At 36.6% G+C, this 18,768-nt stretch overlaps 1 protein-coding gene across 2 annotated transcripts in view; it reads right to left on the reverse strand.

The window, feature by feature from the left end:
* Positions 1-218: 218 nt before the first annotated feature.
* CDK17 (cyclin dependent kinase 17) overlaps positions 219-18,768 on the reverse strand; it is a 92,339-nt gene continuing 73,789 nt past the window's right edge. For both annotated transcript variants that reach the window (XM_065670858.1, XM_065670869.1), the window contains 12 exons: positions 14,958-15,014; positions 12,241-12,355; positions 11,624-11,718; positions 11,136-11,198; positions 8,300-8,423; positions 7,210-7,330; positions 6,589-6,686; positions 6,198-6,303; positions 5,378-5,420; positions 4,082-4,172; positions 3,784-3,861; positions 219-3,416 (listed from right to left, as the gene is read on the reverse strand). In XM_065670858.1, coding sequence (XP_065526930.1) covers positions 3,379-3,416; positions 3,784-3,861; positions 4,082-4,172; positions 5,378-5,420; positions 6,198-6,303; positions 6,589-6,686; positions 7,210-7,330; positions 8,300-8,423; positions 11,136-11,198; positions 11,624-11,718; positions 12,241-12,355; positions 14,958-15,014 — 1,029 coding nt within the window. In that variant the 3' untranslated portion in view covers positions 219-3,378. The remainder of the gene's footprint in view (positions 3,417-3,783; positions 3,862-4,081; positions 4,173-5,377; positions 5,421-6,197; positions 6,304-6,588; positions 6,687-7,209; positions 7,331-8,299; positions 8,424-11,135; positions 11,199-11,623; positions 11,719-12,240; positions 12,356-14,957; positions 15,015-18,768) is intronic.

The raw sequence follows: 18,768 nt of genomic DNA on the forward strand, positions 1-18,768 counted from the left end.
GCTTTATAATACTTGGCTTGGCGATGTTTACAACATACCTTTCATACATTTTGTCCTCAACAACTGAATGTGTTCTTAACCTTAATTCCATCTTAACATTGCGAAACAGGAACAATGTACCTTTATTACACTGAAAAACCCATACACAAACAACAGGCAAGCAGCCCAAAGAACGCTACCTTGCAGTGTTTTCAAATGATTTGCAAATACAAAGTATGTTGGTTCTTCAACAACTGTTTATTTTAACTTTTATTGCCCAATTCAGGGATACACTCCGGCTACTTAATGCTGTGGTTAAAGCAGCACAAAAATAACACCACTGTGTTGAGATGCATGTTCCACTAGAGCACTGCTGAGCAGCTGATTTGCCCCTTCCATCTCCCACTCTGCCCTGTCCACCCTCTCTCCCCTGCAACCTCATCACCACCTGCCTCCTTCCTGTCTTCAAGCCCACCTTGTTCCTACACAAACCTATCCATGCACCTTGGCATTCCAACCCCGGGGTAGAAGGAATACACCAGGTATCTTAGACAAATATCTACTCAAAATCAGCAACAACTTGCAGGCCATCTCATTAACCGGTCACTCATCTTCAAGCAAAGGTTGTCATACCAAATCTCGGAAGTCATTCATTTTCAGCCACTATCTGCTTGGTTTTGTCACGGTTGAGGTCTTCTCCAAAAGGCCAACACTCCCTACAGTTCCTGGGGACAGTGACACCAAGTGTGCAGCGCCTGATGCTGTCAGACAGGAGGCAGAACACTGAATCGCATGAGAAGGATGTCAAGAGAAATGCCCAGCAATTTCAGACTCACTGACTATCGCCCCAAACAGGCAGCTGTCACAGAACTGTCTCTGCTGATGCAGGAATTTCAATTATAGACAATTAAACAAACCAAAAGAAACTGGCTTGACCATGGATGCCAAGTTCATATGGAAACATCCTTCTGTCAGCTGCAGCTGATCCCTTTCTAAATATATTAATGCACTTCATTTGACCAGTTAAACCTTTAAGTCCTTTACTCATTAGTGTCACATTATTACTTATTCTTTTATGACCTATAAAATATTACTGTTCTAGAAATGCTAAACCTCACATTTATCCACAGTGAACATTTAGTCTGTATCTTCGCTACTTCTGTAAAAAAAGAGGTTTTTCTGATACGTCTTCTTTCAACACCACCACGCCTACAAAGTTAATCAGTATAAAATCTAGATCAGATCCATAGCAACTATAAAAAAATATATAACAACTATTTCAGGACAAAGGTTTTTCATCAGTGCCAAATCTGCCTCTGATACACACAGAACGATCCCACTGGAATCAGTGGGAGACCCACACTTGTATCCAAGACATGTACCACGCTCCTAGACCTTGGCAAGACTTCTGATACCGTGTGACATGCAGGACTCACGTGCCAATGGTTAGGCTGTGGACCATGCTGATGCTAAGATCCTGAATGGCCTCAGTCATGGATAAGCCACATTACTTTTCACTGCCACTATCTCTGCACTGCATGGATCAATAAGCAGCCAAAGTTGAAACTGGTGACTCCCACAACACACAGACCTAGCTAAACGTTTCCAACAATGGCCCAAGAACCGCAAGTTCACTTAGTCTGTATTTTTAACAACATAGGGCCTTTGTTGTTATAAATTTCAAAACAAAACCAAAGAATTCCACATAATATTTATACTTTCAAAAGTACAATATTAATACAGGTCGGTCAGTTAGAAATAACAGCAGTTTGTTAGGTCTACAAGATTTAACGTAAAACCAGTTTACAAATGCTGAAAAGCAGTAGTGGTCCAATAGTCACCATTACACATGAATTTCTCTCTTCCAGAAAATAATAATAATAATAATAATAAAAAAAAATCCCAATTCAAATTTACCAGTTTCAATGAAATATTAATAAAACACCCCCAAACATGCCACAATCACTATTCACAAATAAAGTTAAAATGAAATATACAAAAATTCACTTAATACTGTTAAATAACAATAAACTACAAGATTTCCTGAACAGAAATGGTAGGACCCCTGAACGTTTTACAGTGAATGTCAGGAAAAAATTAAGTTACCTATGACTATTTTCTTGATATACCAGCCAAAGATTTACATGACCATTTCAAAATATACCAATAAAGATTTACAGTCTCTTTAAGATGCACTAAACAAATAGGTTCATAAAGGTGAACACAAATGCTTAAAAATACTGTAACCATCACCAAGGGTGTACTTATGATACTCACTGAGATGCATAAGCATAGTAGTAACATGTTTACTATCTCTGGTAAACAGATAACATCTAAGATCTGAAAAACTCTCTAAGTTCCCATTGTAAAAGCTCTGTAGTATAGTGAGTTCTTATCAAGTACAAACTTGCATCTTTCCAGTTGATTTCAAGTGAATAATGCACAAATGGGAGAGCAACAAGGTGGGAAAAGTGCACCATTATTTCCCATATTCTTGTAATTAGTTGTCCTGTTCCTCTGTAACAAAATTCTAAACTTCAAAAGTAAGCCAGGGTCCAACATATATGAATCATTGTTTTACTATTTGCAATTTTAAGTTAAAAACAAGGTAAAAAAGTCATTGCTTCTGCAGGCCCCATGTGCACAACAATGTGCAAATATCTTATGCTGGAGTAAGCCTGACAAAATTTATGATCCAGTCTCCATGCTCTAGTTTATCAGTAACTAACGTAGGATCTGAGAGCAAATAATGGTTACTGTTCACTTGTTTGAATCAACTTTCACACCATGTGCTTTTCAAAAACATAATATGCATTATAAGTTTTCAACTATTTCAACATATACTTCCAATGTTAAATAAGGAATTAAGTGCCATGAACTTAGAGCATTAAAGATGGTTCACCTATAGCCAAGCAAAGCTATGTTTACATTCCAGGAAACACTGCAGTTTAAGAAATACAAAAAAACCCCGCAGCAGTAGAACATTTTATGAAGAGAAACAGATGCATTCACATATCATAAAGCCATTGCAACTTCTTCAGGCATGGAACTGTTGTGTTAACTATACAGACAGTAGTTATTTAGCAGCAATGATTCCGCAATAAATAATGCACTGTGTTTCTCAGTCCTGCACAAAAATTGCAGCTACAGTTACATCAACAGCTGTAACCTACTGGCTCTAGTGGCAGAGGAGACCTTAAAACCAACTGTACAAAAATTTGTCACACTGTGACAACAAATATAAAAACATAATCTGCAGGTTGGAAATAAAAAGACTCCACTGTGAAGAGGACAGTGTAGACAAACTGCGATTCCAAGTCCACCAACAGAGAGCACTGCCTTCAGATCCGAGTCCTTGACTGATAGGATAGGCTTGGGCTTGACTCTGCGTAACCCACTTTAAAAAAGCATGCTCTGCCTTCTGTTCTTCCCATGTCCTACAATAGAACAAGGACCATGGTAAGACACCAAAGCACTTGCACAACAGCATATTCAGTTATCATCTGTATTTTCTATTTTAAGGTAACGTATTTTGTGATTAAACCAGTATCAGCATCTTTCTTTTAACCGCACTTACTGGGCTTGTTTTTTTGTGAAAATGGTTTGAAACTCAAAGATGTTTCTTCACGTTAACAGCCCCTCTGCCCATCCCTAGTGAAACTCACCTCCTTCTGTGCATTCAGCTTACACGTCTCTACAGAAATCTGTACACACAGAACAACTTAAGAAAGTATTTTTCAGGTCCAAATGTCTCTGGCACAGCACTCCCTTTACAGATGAGAGAAAATATTAAGCTTTCCATACCTGTCTCTGGGTAAGTGGAATTTCGAAAGCCAGGGTCTTTTTGCAGCTGAATCTCTTTTAGACTGAATATTGAAACACCTGGAATATAAAAAAGAAATTGATTTATATCCAAACATAACTATGCTTTACTGAACAAAGTTCTAGTCTTAATTGCACAGTTTAGACTAAAAAACTGTTTCCAATTCCCAAATATTTAAGTCAATATATACCAGACTTCTTTAGTAGATGACATTAAGCGATGTACTCAGCTTTAATGCACTATCTTAACAAGACTCTGCTACTTTACGTCTCCTCTTACTTTCTGGCAAAGTGTGTATTCTTGTTCCAAGACTTCTGAAGTATGCATGTTTCATGGCCTCCTCTGCTGAAATTCTCTTTTTTGATTCATACTATTAACATAAAAGGAAACAAGTGTGTTAGTCTTCATCAAAAAACCTTGAATCAAATGATTTCAGCAAAGGGAGATATAAAGTTCTACTTGCTAAATATTTCTTACCAGCTCACTAGAACAAATTTGGTTTCATTACTTTTATCTCACATATGAAAATCTTGAAAGTCCCTTCCAACTCAAACTATTCTATTCTATTCTAACATGTTATCTAATTTGGTATTATTGACATATACCAAGACGGCTAAGATAGTAAAAATAACTGCTGTAAATGGATGCAAGTAAAAAATATTCTTTATTTCTAAATGTAACAATGACTAGATGTCAGCCTTTTGTCTACACTGTGTTCTGATACTAAATTGCACCAAAATGCTACTACATGAGATCACAAGAGTTTTTAATTTGATGGACTATACTGCAATGGTGTGCATAAAATGGAACTTTAGACAACTAAGCACGGTCTTCAGTTTGTGATCAAACGTCTCCTGCTTGGTGTACATGCACAATTGCACAACTACATTTAAAAAGCTGTACACAAGCAAGAACAAAGTCCTAGCAAGGACTACAAGTACTGTTCTGACACAACGTGAAGACCTGATGTAGAAATTGAAATCATAGGCTGCAAAGCAGGGTAACTACACTCCACCTCACGTACTAGGAATTTTTAATGCTGTGAAGTTACAGCACTTCTGCAACTATACAAAGACTTAAGAGCTGGCCTTCCATCTTGCTTCTGGCTCATTTTTAACACATTACAACATTAAAACCACTTCACACTCTGAATGCATTTTGCAGGATCAAAGAGTAATATTACCCCTTAGTAACTGCTTCTCATTGTTACAGGAATTTAGTATTTGTATTTAAAAGTTCTGTTTTAACGCCGTATTTCACAAGAGATTTGTCTGGGTTTTTTTTCAGGGAATCACTAACATAGGATTGGTTCTACTTTTACAAAAAGTAGTAAGATCAGTTTGAGGTTGGGGCACAGAAATGTAAAGAAATTAAACACCAGGTTTTCAATTCTTACAGTACACAGGCTTCCCAAAACTGACGTTCTTCCCAAATCTGTCATCCCCTACAGACTCAGCTACATATTCCACTTTGAGACAGATCTAACAGATACTACAGCTTCTAACACATTTTTAAAATAATATATTAACATTCTTAACTTGCACTTTTAGGAAGCAAAAAGACAAAACATCTTACTTGAAGGAACTTTGCTATCAATTCAATGCCTTCGGTGTCTAGCCTAAAAATAAAAAGATTTTAAAAAATTAAAAGAGCTATTGGACTATATTTACAAGAACAAAACTGTGAAGGAACTGACTTCATTACAATACATGACATCAAACCTGAAAAATAAATTTAAACATGGTTATACTTTCACCTTATCAACTGCTCTACATGTTAATGTACATACAAGCACCAACACTTCAGAACAAGACTATTTGGAAAACACTAGTGACAGACAAATCGTGAGCTTTGGACTGTGGTTTACTAGATTGACCTGGATTGTTTATTTCAGCAAAAAAGCTTTTAAGCTTAACACCATTCATTTAGTAGAAGGCCACAATGTTACATTTTTTCCTTCAAAGTTGATAAAAAATGTTTTAGTCCTTGTTATAAGGTTTGTTTGTAACAACTGTACAATCTCTTCAAGTTCCTCATAATGATTTTAGCATGATTTCAACAGACTGCTCAAGAAAACTTTGCCATTTTAACAATGGGCCTATTATATAACAGAAGAGAATTGGGGTTATTTAGGAAGTGCTGTGTGAGTACGCCTAATATGCAGGCACTATTAATCAGAGTTTATAGTTCTACAGGACATTAAGGACCTGCATGCTACTAGACAAAGTAAACACATAGTATCAAATTATGCTTTGCTTTACTATCTGCCCACAGTAACACACCTGATGCACAGTTTTCCAGCATTCAGTAGCAGACTGTACTTGGAAACGTGTTCACATTCACAAATATGCAAACCACTGGGATGCATCCTGTCTATTAATAAAATGTAAAGTACCTTGGTGCATGGTTGATGAGGGGTTGTGGTTTATATTTAGGAAAGTTGTAGTTTCTAAATTCATCAGTGGAAGAAATGCCTGGCCATGTTTCTTGACATGGGGTTCCTGCATTTAAAAAAAGAAAGAAATTCAACTTAAAAAAACGTAAAGTAACAACTTTGACAAGAAGTAAGCATTTAATCTTGTCATTTAAACAGGAAAGAAAGCAAAAAAAACCAAACCACCCCAAAAGAGTTCAATCATTTTTCATCAAGAGTAACTCACCTTAATTACAATATAAATGCAATACAAAATATCACTGTTTATACCTCAAGATCTACAGTTCTCATGGAAAAAGTGAATAGAAGAACAAACATATAGCATTAACATTACTGCTAAAAGGACTCTTACCCAGAAGTCTGAAAATTAAATGCAGTTCATCTTCAACAGTCGAACCAGGAAAAAGCGGCCTTCCTGATGCCATTTCAAAAAATATGCATCCAACGCCCCTTTAAAAAGCACAGAGGAAAAGATAAATCAGAAACCATCTCCCAGCTGAAGCTTTCAGCTCTTGAAGACTTCCGTGATTTCTCTTCAATTAAAACAAATTAAATTAGTTGTTAGCTACACACTGCTGTTAAAAATGTTGTTTTGAAAGATATGTAGTAACAAAAGAACTGTCAAAGACTAAACAAAACCTGTCATAGCTATATTCTATCCTCTTCCTTCAGATGTCAAGTTTATCAATTCTATTAAAGTTCACAGTAAAATATCTCATTATAATGTCATTAGGAGAACATGTTTGTTTTTCTCCCCCCTAACACTGTGGGCCTAATGCCTGCTTACTCTAAGCGCTGAGAGGAATAATAGCATCTTCCCTGGCTGCCATTCCTTTCTCTAAAAATCTAACTCACTTGTAACCTTCAATAGTTCCAAGGATGAGCATTTGAATGCTACTACATAATAATAAAGAGTTGACATTTTTCATCTTGACTGAGATTAAAAATTTAAATTAGACAAAGCTATACAAACCACATGTCAATTTGAGTTGAATACTCTGAAGATCCAAGGAGAACATCAGGTGGTCTGTACCATAATGTGACAACTTCATTGGAATAGGTCTTTGTAGGAACAGACTTCGCTCTAGCCAATCCTTGATAAAAGGGAAATAAAGTCATGTGCAGTTTGCTGAAATCTTTCTTTTCTTGCATGACAAAGAATTCAGGATGAGCTAAATCAACCTTATTGTACTTGCTAAATACCTTCCCTTAATGTTCATTAAAAAGCCCTACTAAGTACCTTTCTACAACTTACGATTTGCTTCTTAGTATTTACAGCAATCCCGTGGTCTGCATTTTTAAGCACAGAAGACAGGTAAACAGATAAAATCCTCCAGTAATCCTATAGATTTCATTAAAACAACTAAACATTAGATCAATATGACACCTCCCTCCTGCAAAAACCCTTCTGAAATATTTCTGCAAAAGGCAGATGGCAATAAGAAAACAATGAAAAGCTGAAAACGGACTAAATCAGTGTTGGATCAGCAAGGGTTTTCCATCCTAACAGTGTTTGTCAGTCTTATCTTCAATGAAATTTAGGTCTACTGTGTTAGATACAATCTAAGCAACTTTCACTCACGCACAAGGGATAAAAAACCACAGTGGTAGCACGACTTTCAAAGGACCTTCCTAACACAGAAGGTAACAGGAATCTGTGAATGCCCCACTCTACTGGATATCCCAAATGAACTTGGTGTATCAGTGATGAAGTAACACCTAACAATTTAGCACATGGACAGATCCTTTCTCTTTCCTGACATGGTTACTCTGATTCAGAGTGGAGTGTTAGGAAAAGCAACCTGAGCTCCACCTTAACGATCTGACTAAGTGTCAGCTCCAAAGAAAGCCATAAGACTACTTTCAAACAACAACTCAAGTGACATTATTGCCTATACACATATTACTTTGATTACTAACATCCTGTAAAAGGCTGACTTTCATTTTCCATCTGAGAATGCACAAATGAGACCTGATGTTCTCATCTTTCCTTTATAAGGAAGGATTCCTCTCTTTTGCTAAATGAAGGAAAACATTTGTTACAGAATATTTTCAAGCCATACCAAAGTCCGCAAGTTTCAGTTCTCCTTTCTCATTAATGAGCAGATTTTGTGGCTTCAGATCTCGATGTAATACCTTTCTTCTATGACAGTACGCCAAACCACGAAGAATCTGGTATAAAAATAGCTACAAAAGAGAACATTTATATAAATGGGACTAAAAATGTTAATGTACAGATTACGTGACTGTAACAGCCCATTTGGGCACTGTGCTGGGATTCACAAGCTCATGAAACATGGAGAAATGAGAAATGAGGATTACTAAAGCAGCCCAACTGCCTCTGGCATTTAAATTCATCCCCTCACCTTGACACACACAGGTTTATTTTAGTCCTTTGGAACAGCAAGCAAAGCAAACAACTTCAGTCATGCATATTAAGGCTGCACATACATAGACATAAAAGTAGTAAGGGAAGAAGAAAGGTTTAGCAGAGGGCAGTCAAGCAAGTTACTGTATCACTGCATTAAGAACTACTGTTTTGCAATTTATGTATGTATAAAAGGTCTGATCTTGAAAATGGGACTTCTGGGTAGCCATTGCTGGCATTTACCATACAACAGTCCTCAGCCAGTATAGGTGATCGAATGTACAATAAAAAAAATGAAGAGCATTACAGAAAGCAATGTTTCCCAATGTGACAAATTCAGCATGTAGCAGAACTTTCAAGGAGAAACACCAAAATATTTTTATATGACCATTTTCTAACACATCAGTTTATTTTTGTGCCAGGTGGCACCACCAAATTCTTTTTTGTAAACTGGACAAATACACAGCAGGTGCAGTTACATGCCTCTGCTTTCAGTATGCTTAAGTGGAATTTATCTGTTCTAGAAAAAAGGAATTGGCATTGATATTTTTCTTCCTGTTTTCTTTTTTGAAGAGCAGGATAGGAAGCAACAAGTGTTTTTCTGTCTACTCATGTCCATGCTGTTGCAGGGGTAGTCAGTCCCAAGTGATATTAACCACACTCCTGTGGAAATTGATAGCCATTTCTAGTGTACACTGGGACTGCAAGGCTTAGTCAAGAAGGCAAAACAGATCATTCCACACAAACTGTGGATATTCACCACAGTTGGCAGGGATCCTTTTGGAAATGCACAGGACGACATGTATTAGCTCAAAATTTTGTTTGAAACAGATCACGCACATTTTTATATTATACATCTTCATTTTGCTAAAACTAAAAACCTACAGTTGGCTGAGGAGCGTGAGGAGAGTGATGACAGGAAGGTCTCTCAAATGTAAAGAATGACCCAACTCTCCCAGTTATTTTAACGTAAGCACCTACAGCTACCACGGTTAAGCAGCTGTTTTGGTTTCCCAGTGCCAAAGGTACTGACCGTACAAATATGCTCCTAGGTCATAGCTTAAACCATAGGCAAACAAGGAAAAAACAGTTCCTCTGCTTAGCTCATATTACCACAAACAAATCCTGCTTGTTCTCTAACTGCACTTATTAGAGGAGTCAGCATCCCACTTTAGCTTTTCTTTACTTTTTTAAGCTTAAAGCCCCACTTATTAACTTGCAGTTAATTAAAAACACAAGCATAATTATGCTTTTTTGTGGTCTATCTGAAGTAGATAGAAACTAAAGAATTTCCCCTTACACACTTTCAAAGGAAGAAACAGAGTAGGTTAAGGGCAGATGTCTTTTCCTAAAGATATGTACTGTAACGCAACAACAGAATAAATGGAAAAGCTAAGCAAATAGTAACCAGCATGTAGACGGAATTCCATCTGTAATTCAACTACAAACAGATTTCTCAACATGCACCTAAGCCAAAACCAAGGATGACAAGTGTACTGGAATGTACACAAAGCCCACATGTTCAGTATACTGTACTGTCAACCCTGCTTGTGCCACGTGCTACTGTATAAGAATAAATGTAGTTTTCCTATCATGCATACAGACTGATGTGGTTTTTTGGTTAGGACCACCGGTTATTTTCTTAAAGAGGCATGTAAGAATTTCTCAAACATATCTGCTATACAAATAACATCCTTATATGAATTATATATGGCTTAATGAAGGTACAGTACAGCACAGGCTGCAACACAGCAGGGTGCTATCAGTAACCCAGCCTTCTTGGGCAACTTCATTCATTTCAATATAGTATTGTTCTCCTATTTGGAATCTTGTTTATAAAGCCTTAAGTATTAAAGAACACAAAGAGTTATTCCAGTTTTCTAAATCAAAACCTGCTAGTTAGGAGACAAGTAACACTTGAACATGAGTTAATTTCATCAGGCTAGACTGGCAACTGAGTCATTTGACCTGGACACAGCCACAGTTAACAGGAACACACAAACCTTAAAGAAAATAATTACCATTTAATTATCAATAGAAAGATGAGCATTACTCATTCTTAAATATGTATTTTCAATTTCTTACTTGTGTGGTAGGCAATGACATCCAAACCCACATTCACAATTGAGGCTAGATTTTCCACAGTGTGCATATGTAAGTTTTATCTGAGAATATACCAAACTACAGCCTTAACTTAATAAATGAGTATAAAATAATGGAAGGACAAAAAGAAGTCAAAAGAGTTAAGAATTTATTATTCTTTAGGAAATTTCTAATTTTAAATATATAACTTCAGAGAGAATGAAAACATATAAAGTTATATGATCTCCTGTTTTCAGCCATCAAAAGCAAAAAGAAAGACTCCATTTGATGTCAAATGTAGTTAAGACAGAGCCAAAGGTCAAAAAGGAATTTACATTTCTTTTTTCTTTTTTAAAAAGCCCTAAACCATATAGCTCCTGATTATTAAGTTCTCTGAAATTCTTAGAACAGAAAGCTGGAAGACAGTCACTGCTGCTCAACCAACTCACCTTTACATTGTGCATACTCATGATGTTACCACAGTCATCCATGTACTGCTTCAGATCCTTGTCCTGTCAAAACACCATCATCACTAGTCAATAAAATAATGGACAGCAGATTATATAAGTATTATTCATTGTTAGAGCTGAAATAATTCATCAGAAAACTGAATTTTCTGTAAAAAATGTTCAATGGTAAAAAAATCCAAAAAGCCTCAACATGCAGAAAACTCTGGCTTTTCAAATATATACATAAATGTATACAAATACCATATGCTTTCCAGCAACCTGCATCATCTCAGGCAACATCATTTATTATTGCCTTCTTCTCCATGTTGTGTGTGGCACAGTATGTTATGAAATTGCTATATTCTCACATTACATGGGAAGTAAAGAGTTTTTCTTCATCCCTCTTATTATGCTCTTACTTTGTTATGTCTGTGTTACTTAGGAACAATAAATTGAATGTAAAGCTCGCTAGTTGTGTAAGCACTTACCAGATATTCAAAAACAAGAGTCAAAGACTTGTCTGTGTGGACAATATCATGTAATGTAACAATATTTGCATGCTTCAGATCTTTTAATAATGACACTGCAAAAGAGAATTGTAAGTATAAACAAATGCAAAACACAAGCAGTAAATGCATTTCGAGTAAGTTCATATATATAAGCTATTCATATTTTTTAATAATTAAAAAGCCACTTTTTAAGAACATAATACTCACAGATTTAATTAATAAGAAAGGTATTTAATCAAAACACCAGACATTTGAGTAACAAAGCATAAATATTTCTTACATTATACATTTCAAAGAGCAGTAGCCATTTGGTAAAATGAATTCTGAATCCCTGAAAGTTACTCATTAACAATAGTCTAATTCAGTACAAAATCATCCATTTGAGAACACATCCACCCCCTGTAAATAAATCTGAAACACTAAATCTTCGTAAATCTAGACTAAAATTTTCCTCATAAAAACCAATACCAATTTCATTAATCTCCCATGTAGCCTATGTATTTCCAAGTACTAACAGAACTTTGGTAAAAAAAAAAAAAAAAAAAAAAAAATCCAGAAGAATTTGAAATTCTAATAAATAAAACCAAAGTTATCACCTTCTCTTATAGCTGTACATGGTGCTCCCTCTTCATGTTCCAGGCGGATTTCTTTCAGAGCTACCAGGTTCTCTGTCAATTTACTTCTCCCCTTATAAACTGTTGCATAAGTACCCTTCAAAATGTAAAAAGAAGGCTACTTTTACATGTTGTTCCTTCATTTAAAGATCAGTTAATAAACAAAATATAAACTTCTGCTTGAGGTTCTAGTAGGTTAAATTTTGGATATAAATAGTTTTTGTTACATTGTCTTCCTTAGACACATGTAAAAGTACAGAATTATTTTAATTATTTATATTAAGTTCAGGTCTGAACACACAAAAGACACACAGGATGTATATGCTTAACAAGTCTGAAAATGACATGGAAAGCTATACACCATACAGCTGCCAAAGAAGCCAGATCAGGTAGCATTAAATTCACTAAGTTCACTGCTGGGATCATTTACCCTCTTGAAAGTTTCTATTTGATTAAAACTAGCTCAGGTATCTTTAAACTACACTACCATTACGTTTCCAAAGGCTCCATACTCTTCCATTACTTTTATGAAAACAAGTAACTTGCTTTGGTAGCTTCTTGACATCATGAACAGTGAATATTATGAAGGTTCTCTTTCTCAAGTTTTTTTTTTTTTTTTTTTTTGGGTTTGGTTTTTTTTGCCCTTTTTTTTTTTGTTTTGTTTTGTTTGTTTGGACAGGAAGAGATCCAAATTCTCAGGACTTGTTACATAAGGGCAAGGAATTCTGACAAAACAGCAAGTAGGTACAACTAATCCCAGCAAATGAAAGAGGACACAATAAAATTACAGAAACTGCCCTAGGTTACAGTACAGTACTGTAAGGCTCTACGGAGGGATCTGGACAGGCTGCATTTATGGGCTGTGGCCAATTGTACAAGGTTCAACAATGCAAAGTGCCAGGCCCTGCACTTGGGTCACAACAAATCCAATGCAACACCAAAGGCATGGGGATGAGTGGCTGGAAAGCTGCCTGGTGGAAAAGGACCTAGGGTTTTGGTCAACAGGCAGCTGAACATCAGCCAGCTTGTGCTCAGGTAGCCAAGAAGGCCAAGAATATCCTGGCTTTTATCAGAGATAGTGTGGCCAGCAGGACTAGGGCAGTGATTGTCCCCCTGTACTTGGCACTGGTGAGGCTATGTCTCCAATAATGTGTTCAAGCTTTTTGCCTCTCCACAAGAAAGTCACTGAGGTGCTGCAGCATGTCCAAAGAAGAGCAACAAAGCTGGTGAAGGGTCTAGAGCACAAGTCCTGCGAGGCGCAGCTGAGGGAACCGGAGTTGTTTAACCTGGAGAAGGTGCAGGGGAGACCTTATTACCCTCCACAAGTACCTGAGGGGAGGATGGAGCAACGAAGTGGCTCATCTCTTCTTCCAAGTAACAACTGATAGGACAAGAGGTAATGACTACAAGCTGGGCCAGGGGAGGTTTAGATTGTATATGAGGAAAAATGTCTTCACTGAAAGGACTGTCAAGCATTGGAACAGGCTGCCCAAGTAAGTGGGCAGAAATCCCTGCAGATATTTAAAAGACATGTAAATGTGGCACTCAGGGACATGGTTTACTGGTAGGCTTGGCAGTGCTGGGTTAACAGTTGGACTCAATGGTCTTAAAGATCCTTTCCAATGTAAATGATCCTATGACTCTACATACCTGGTGTTGTCCACCACACTTTGTAAACAACTGAGATATGTACACCCATGACTATGACTTGAAACCTACTAGATTAACACTTCTCCAAAGATATGCAATGTTATGTCATGTATAGTGATCCACCTAACAAGTACTGGAGACAAAATAAAAAATAAATGTTTTTGGAAATGAAAATATTTCAAATGGAGGATTAGCAGCAATATTCACAACAAAGATGCTGACCAGCCCTGCTTTCTTCTGCAGTTTTCAGTGCGTCCCAATGCTCCTGTGCTCCTTATTAATTTTTGATCCCACTGGGCAACTTCAATCAAATTGGACAGAACTGACACCTGGCCTCCTCCTGAATTCCACTGTTTCTCTGGAAGTCAGAGGCTGAGTGGAGGTAGAAAGCTGTACCGCTGCCCTCCCAGGACAGGCAAGCTCAGTGTTACATACTTCACCTTGCAGCATCCAGCTGGTTGCCCAGCTCAGGTATATACTGGCTTCTCTAAGAGAACATGCATAGCTACTGCCTGCACTCTGCAACTGTTGGCTTCTTGTCCAGCATGAATGTTTCTTGACATAGAATCATAGAATAGTTAGGATTGGAAAGGACCTCAAGATCATTTAGTTCCAATCCCCCTGCCATGGGCAGGGACATCTCACACTAAACCATACCACCCAGGGCTTTATCCAACCTGGCCTTGAACACTGCCAGGGATGGAGCATTCACAACCTCCCTGGGCAACCTATTCCAGTACCTCACCACCCTAACAGGAAAGAATTTCTTCCTTATATCCAATCTAAACTTCCCCTGTAAGGCAGGAGGACACCAGGCTTATCTAGTTCTATTACTGACAGAATAATTATGACTAATTTTCCTTATTTTATATGCATAAAACATTTGTGTGGCTGCGACACTGTTACACATGTGGACTATATCTGGTTAGCTGAAAAGATAAATTCAGTGAATATTTTGAGGGATTCAGAGATTTTCCACTAACATTTATGTAGAATTTTACATAAGACATTGTCACCAAAGCACTAATAATTTCAAAAGCTATACATACCTCTCCAAGCTTTTCTAACTTGATATAGGTTTCCATTTTTCCAAATCCAATTTCTGACTGCAACGAAAAGAAATTGAAAATTGGTCACTAAACCGGAACACTTTATATATAATTTAATCAGCAAGCTAAACTTTGTTTCAGAAAAATACCTTATAGTACCTGATCAAGCACCACATAATTCCGTTTTAAAAACAATGTAGCATATCATGATATAAATATGTCCCAGCACCCAGGCCTAACACTCAGCCTGTTGCCCAGTCTACTGTGTATCCTAGGAGGATTATGAACCGAGTTACAAGTGGCCCAAAAGCCCACATTAGCCTGCCTCTTACTTAGGTCTTCTCTACTATTCTGATCTGATTACTATGAATGAGGTCATCTCAACTCTTCCATCCTTTCTTTTGCTCAGCATAACCATGTGCTGCTGCTTCTTTGAAAATAACTTATTTGCTATGTTCAAGATCTCAGATCAAGGTTTCCTTCTCCCATTCTGACTTCCCACTGCTTTTCAGCCTAAAATTCTGCCAATAAAGTCCCTTAACATTATTCCTTCACATGCTTGAGCTTTGTCAACAATTTACATTTAGTGGCTCATAACTTCATGTCATCGTGTATTTTACTTGGATCTATTCACCTTCTCTTTTTTCGTCACCAGCTTAGCTCTGCAATGCGAGCCGGGAGGGTTTACTTGTCTATGTAACACCTTTTCCTGAAGACTGGAAGATCACTACTCTTTTCAAATCCACTCTCGTATTTAATATGGTTATCTCTTATAGTTATTTTCATGAAAGACCACTGTCAATTACACCAAAGCTTTGTACTGTTCTTACAGTGTAAAGAATGCTGAAAGTAGACATGTAAACCACAAAATTTTAAACCAATTTAGAAAGCCTTATAGCCTGTGCCCCATCAAAACTCAAAATCAGTGCAATTCACTGGGTTTTGATTTACTGACAATTAAACATATACTAAGACAAAAAGTTTTCTCTCCAGCACCACCTCCTCCTTCCACTTCCAAACACAGCTCTTCACTTGCTATTTCTGTCTAAGGAATGATACTTTGACCCCGAACTGACTTTGGCACCTATGTCCACCAGTCAGAATTATCTTGATTTTTTCCTAAAAATCTGATGGATATTAAAGTTTTATGTTATTTCAGGGTAACACAGTGTAACACAAACACTGCTGACTGCATTAAGATTTGACAACAATATGAAGGTATACTAATAAAAGTTGGATTAATACTTAATTTTCAGAACACATGCATGAAAATATATCTGAAGTATGTTTAAGATCTTGCCTTTAAACATATCTGACATATCTAAGGTAAAAAATGGGAACATAATTATGTTAACATAGAATTAAGAGTAAACCTGTTTTATTAAATTAGTGTTAGAACTGAAATAAAAAAACCCCACAACTGCATAAAGATACTTAAGCACAAGCATATTTAGGACCTGGTTGACGCTATGCTGTTTATCCCAAAATACAAGCAGAGTTGATATCCGGCAATCCTTATAACTCCAGTGAGACTTTAAATGTACCACTGATACAGGTACAATGTTAGTAAAGCAAATGTTTCCAAAGTGTATTTTGACCTACTCAAGTATCTTGGAGTAAGTATTATATGGTATTAGAATTAAAAAGATAGGTTGCTTAGTTTACAGGAGAAACTAAAGGAGAACTCGTAGCCACTAGCCTTATTACTGCCAGACAGTCTGGAATACAACTTAAAAGTCTGATTTCTAAGACACCTCAATATTTTTCATTAAGACTAATAAATTCAGGATCTTCTTTAGACAATAAAATGATACAGTATTTCCTACATACAAAGGACAGATATTCTCCAAGAGCTATCTTTCAATATGTTAATTTTTTTAATCACATTTTGGTTGCCTACCACTCAGAAGAAAAAACTAATTTTTACATTCCTCAAACTAACATAGATTTTTTTTCCCCAAAATAATTTCTGAACTATTTATTTTTTTTCCTACAATACACATCTGTCTGCCTCGACTTACACAAAAACACTGATGCACCGTATTTACAGTCTCTCATTTCTAATGGCTGGCGCATGAGTTACACCTATGCTACTGTGCATGCAATATTGTACATGTATACACAAAACACTATAAAAGCTAATTTTTCCCTTGTATTTCAAAGAATAACACCAAGCCTGAAGTATAACAAGTCCTCACTTGATACTTTTTATAGCCTTTTTCCTTTGATTCGTACTACACCTTGGAAAGAGACATGCCTTTGAAGCAGAGTGCAGTGTTCATATATTGTAATTAACAGTCTGGTAGCAAGCTTTCAATGACAATCTTAGGATTATGAGTCCTTCAATTTCTCTCTTCTAAAAGTTAGCTTGAAATCATGAAAGGACAAAGCAGCAAACACATGCCTGCGTACCACAGCACTGCTGGCGGGTTTCATTTTGGACCTCTAAGCCCTGAAAGCATTTTGTAAAGGCAAACTGAAAAACCTTGTGACAGGAAGTTGATTCCATACACACACCATACTCATTAGAGGGCACTGTTTTTCTATCTGTCTTGTAGAAGGTAAAGAGGACAGAACTTGAACTGCTCTCAGGGGTCAATATTAAATGAGTAAGGGGATTTAGCTATACAGGAAAATTCCCCAGCCCCCAAGTACTGAAATGGTACTTCACCAGCATCCGAAAAGAGAATGTTTTGGGAAGTCTATTCCCCAGTTCAGTGCCGCAACAGCAACTAAGTGGTTAAGGAGCTACAAAATTCTGGCACAAATATTTAAGCTTGCTACATTATTATTACTTCCAGTGCTTTGATCCTATCTTTTCTTCTTTTAATAATGTTCTTGTAGAAGGCGACATGCAGATTAAGAGCTTCAGTCTAGCGCACTAAATTCTATTTTTTCAGCGGAAAAATACATGATAAAATTCAACCATCACTTTGTTACAGACAATAGTAATTCACAATACAATAAAGATAATTCACAGTTGTTAAAACTAATTCACTGCAAGTACCCTCATAATTATTTTTCAGCAAATAAGCCATTAAATCAAGAAAACAAAGAACAATGTGGATTACATAAACCTATACAGTTTTTCTCTGTATAGAATTTCTGAACTATGAATTTGCTCAGAAAATCAGTAATGGTCTTGCAACTCTTTAAGACCACAATTAATATTAAGAAAGCTGATAGATCAAGTTATGATTAAAACACAGCAATTTTGGTAAAATAAGACAATAATGGTTTTTTTTTTTTAACTATTTCAGGGATGTGTATATTTTATATGAGAATCAAAGATTCCTAGCATTTTTACTCTAATTACAGTGTAGGAACCATCATTCTGCAACCTCCAAGGAAAAGCCTTATTTTTGAAAAATAACAAAATCATCCAAAAAGGTGTATGCGAATTCATTCATTCATTCTCTCAGGAATTCACATACGCTTTAAAACAAATGAACAAACAAACAAAACCCCCATCATCTCAATAGCAATTTTGAGAGACAAAATTTGTTATCAAATACGAAAAAAACAGTGAGGATGATCTGTCTTTATATTATACTGCTTTAGGGCATTCCTACTATATCACATAAGAACCCTGGCCTTGATCTAAGACTACATGGCCTATTTGCTCAAACAGATCATCCCTGCTCTAAAAAGCAAAAGAATTTAAGTATATGCTGTGGGAGCTGAGTTTAGCCACCAATTTCAATGGGTCTTCACAAAGAAATGACTGGGCTTAGTTTGAAGAGGAAAAATGAAAGAAAGTGTGACATTCTGCAACAGATTTTGGTGGGTGCACGCTGGTGAAGTTGAGGAC

Source organism: Lathamus discolor, chromosome 1 (assembly GCF_037157495.1).
Source record: "Lathamus discolor isolate bLatDis1 chromosome 1, bLatDis1.hap1, whole genome shotgun sequence".
Taxonomy (NCBI): Eukaryota; Metazoa; Chordata; class Aves; order Psittaciformes; family Psittacidae; genus Lathamus; species Lathamus discolor.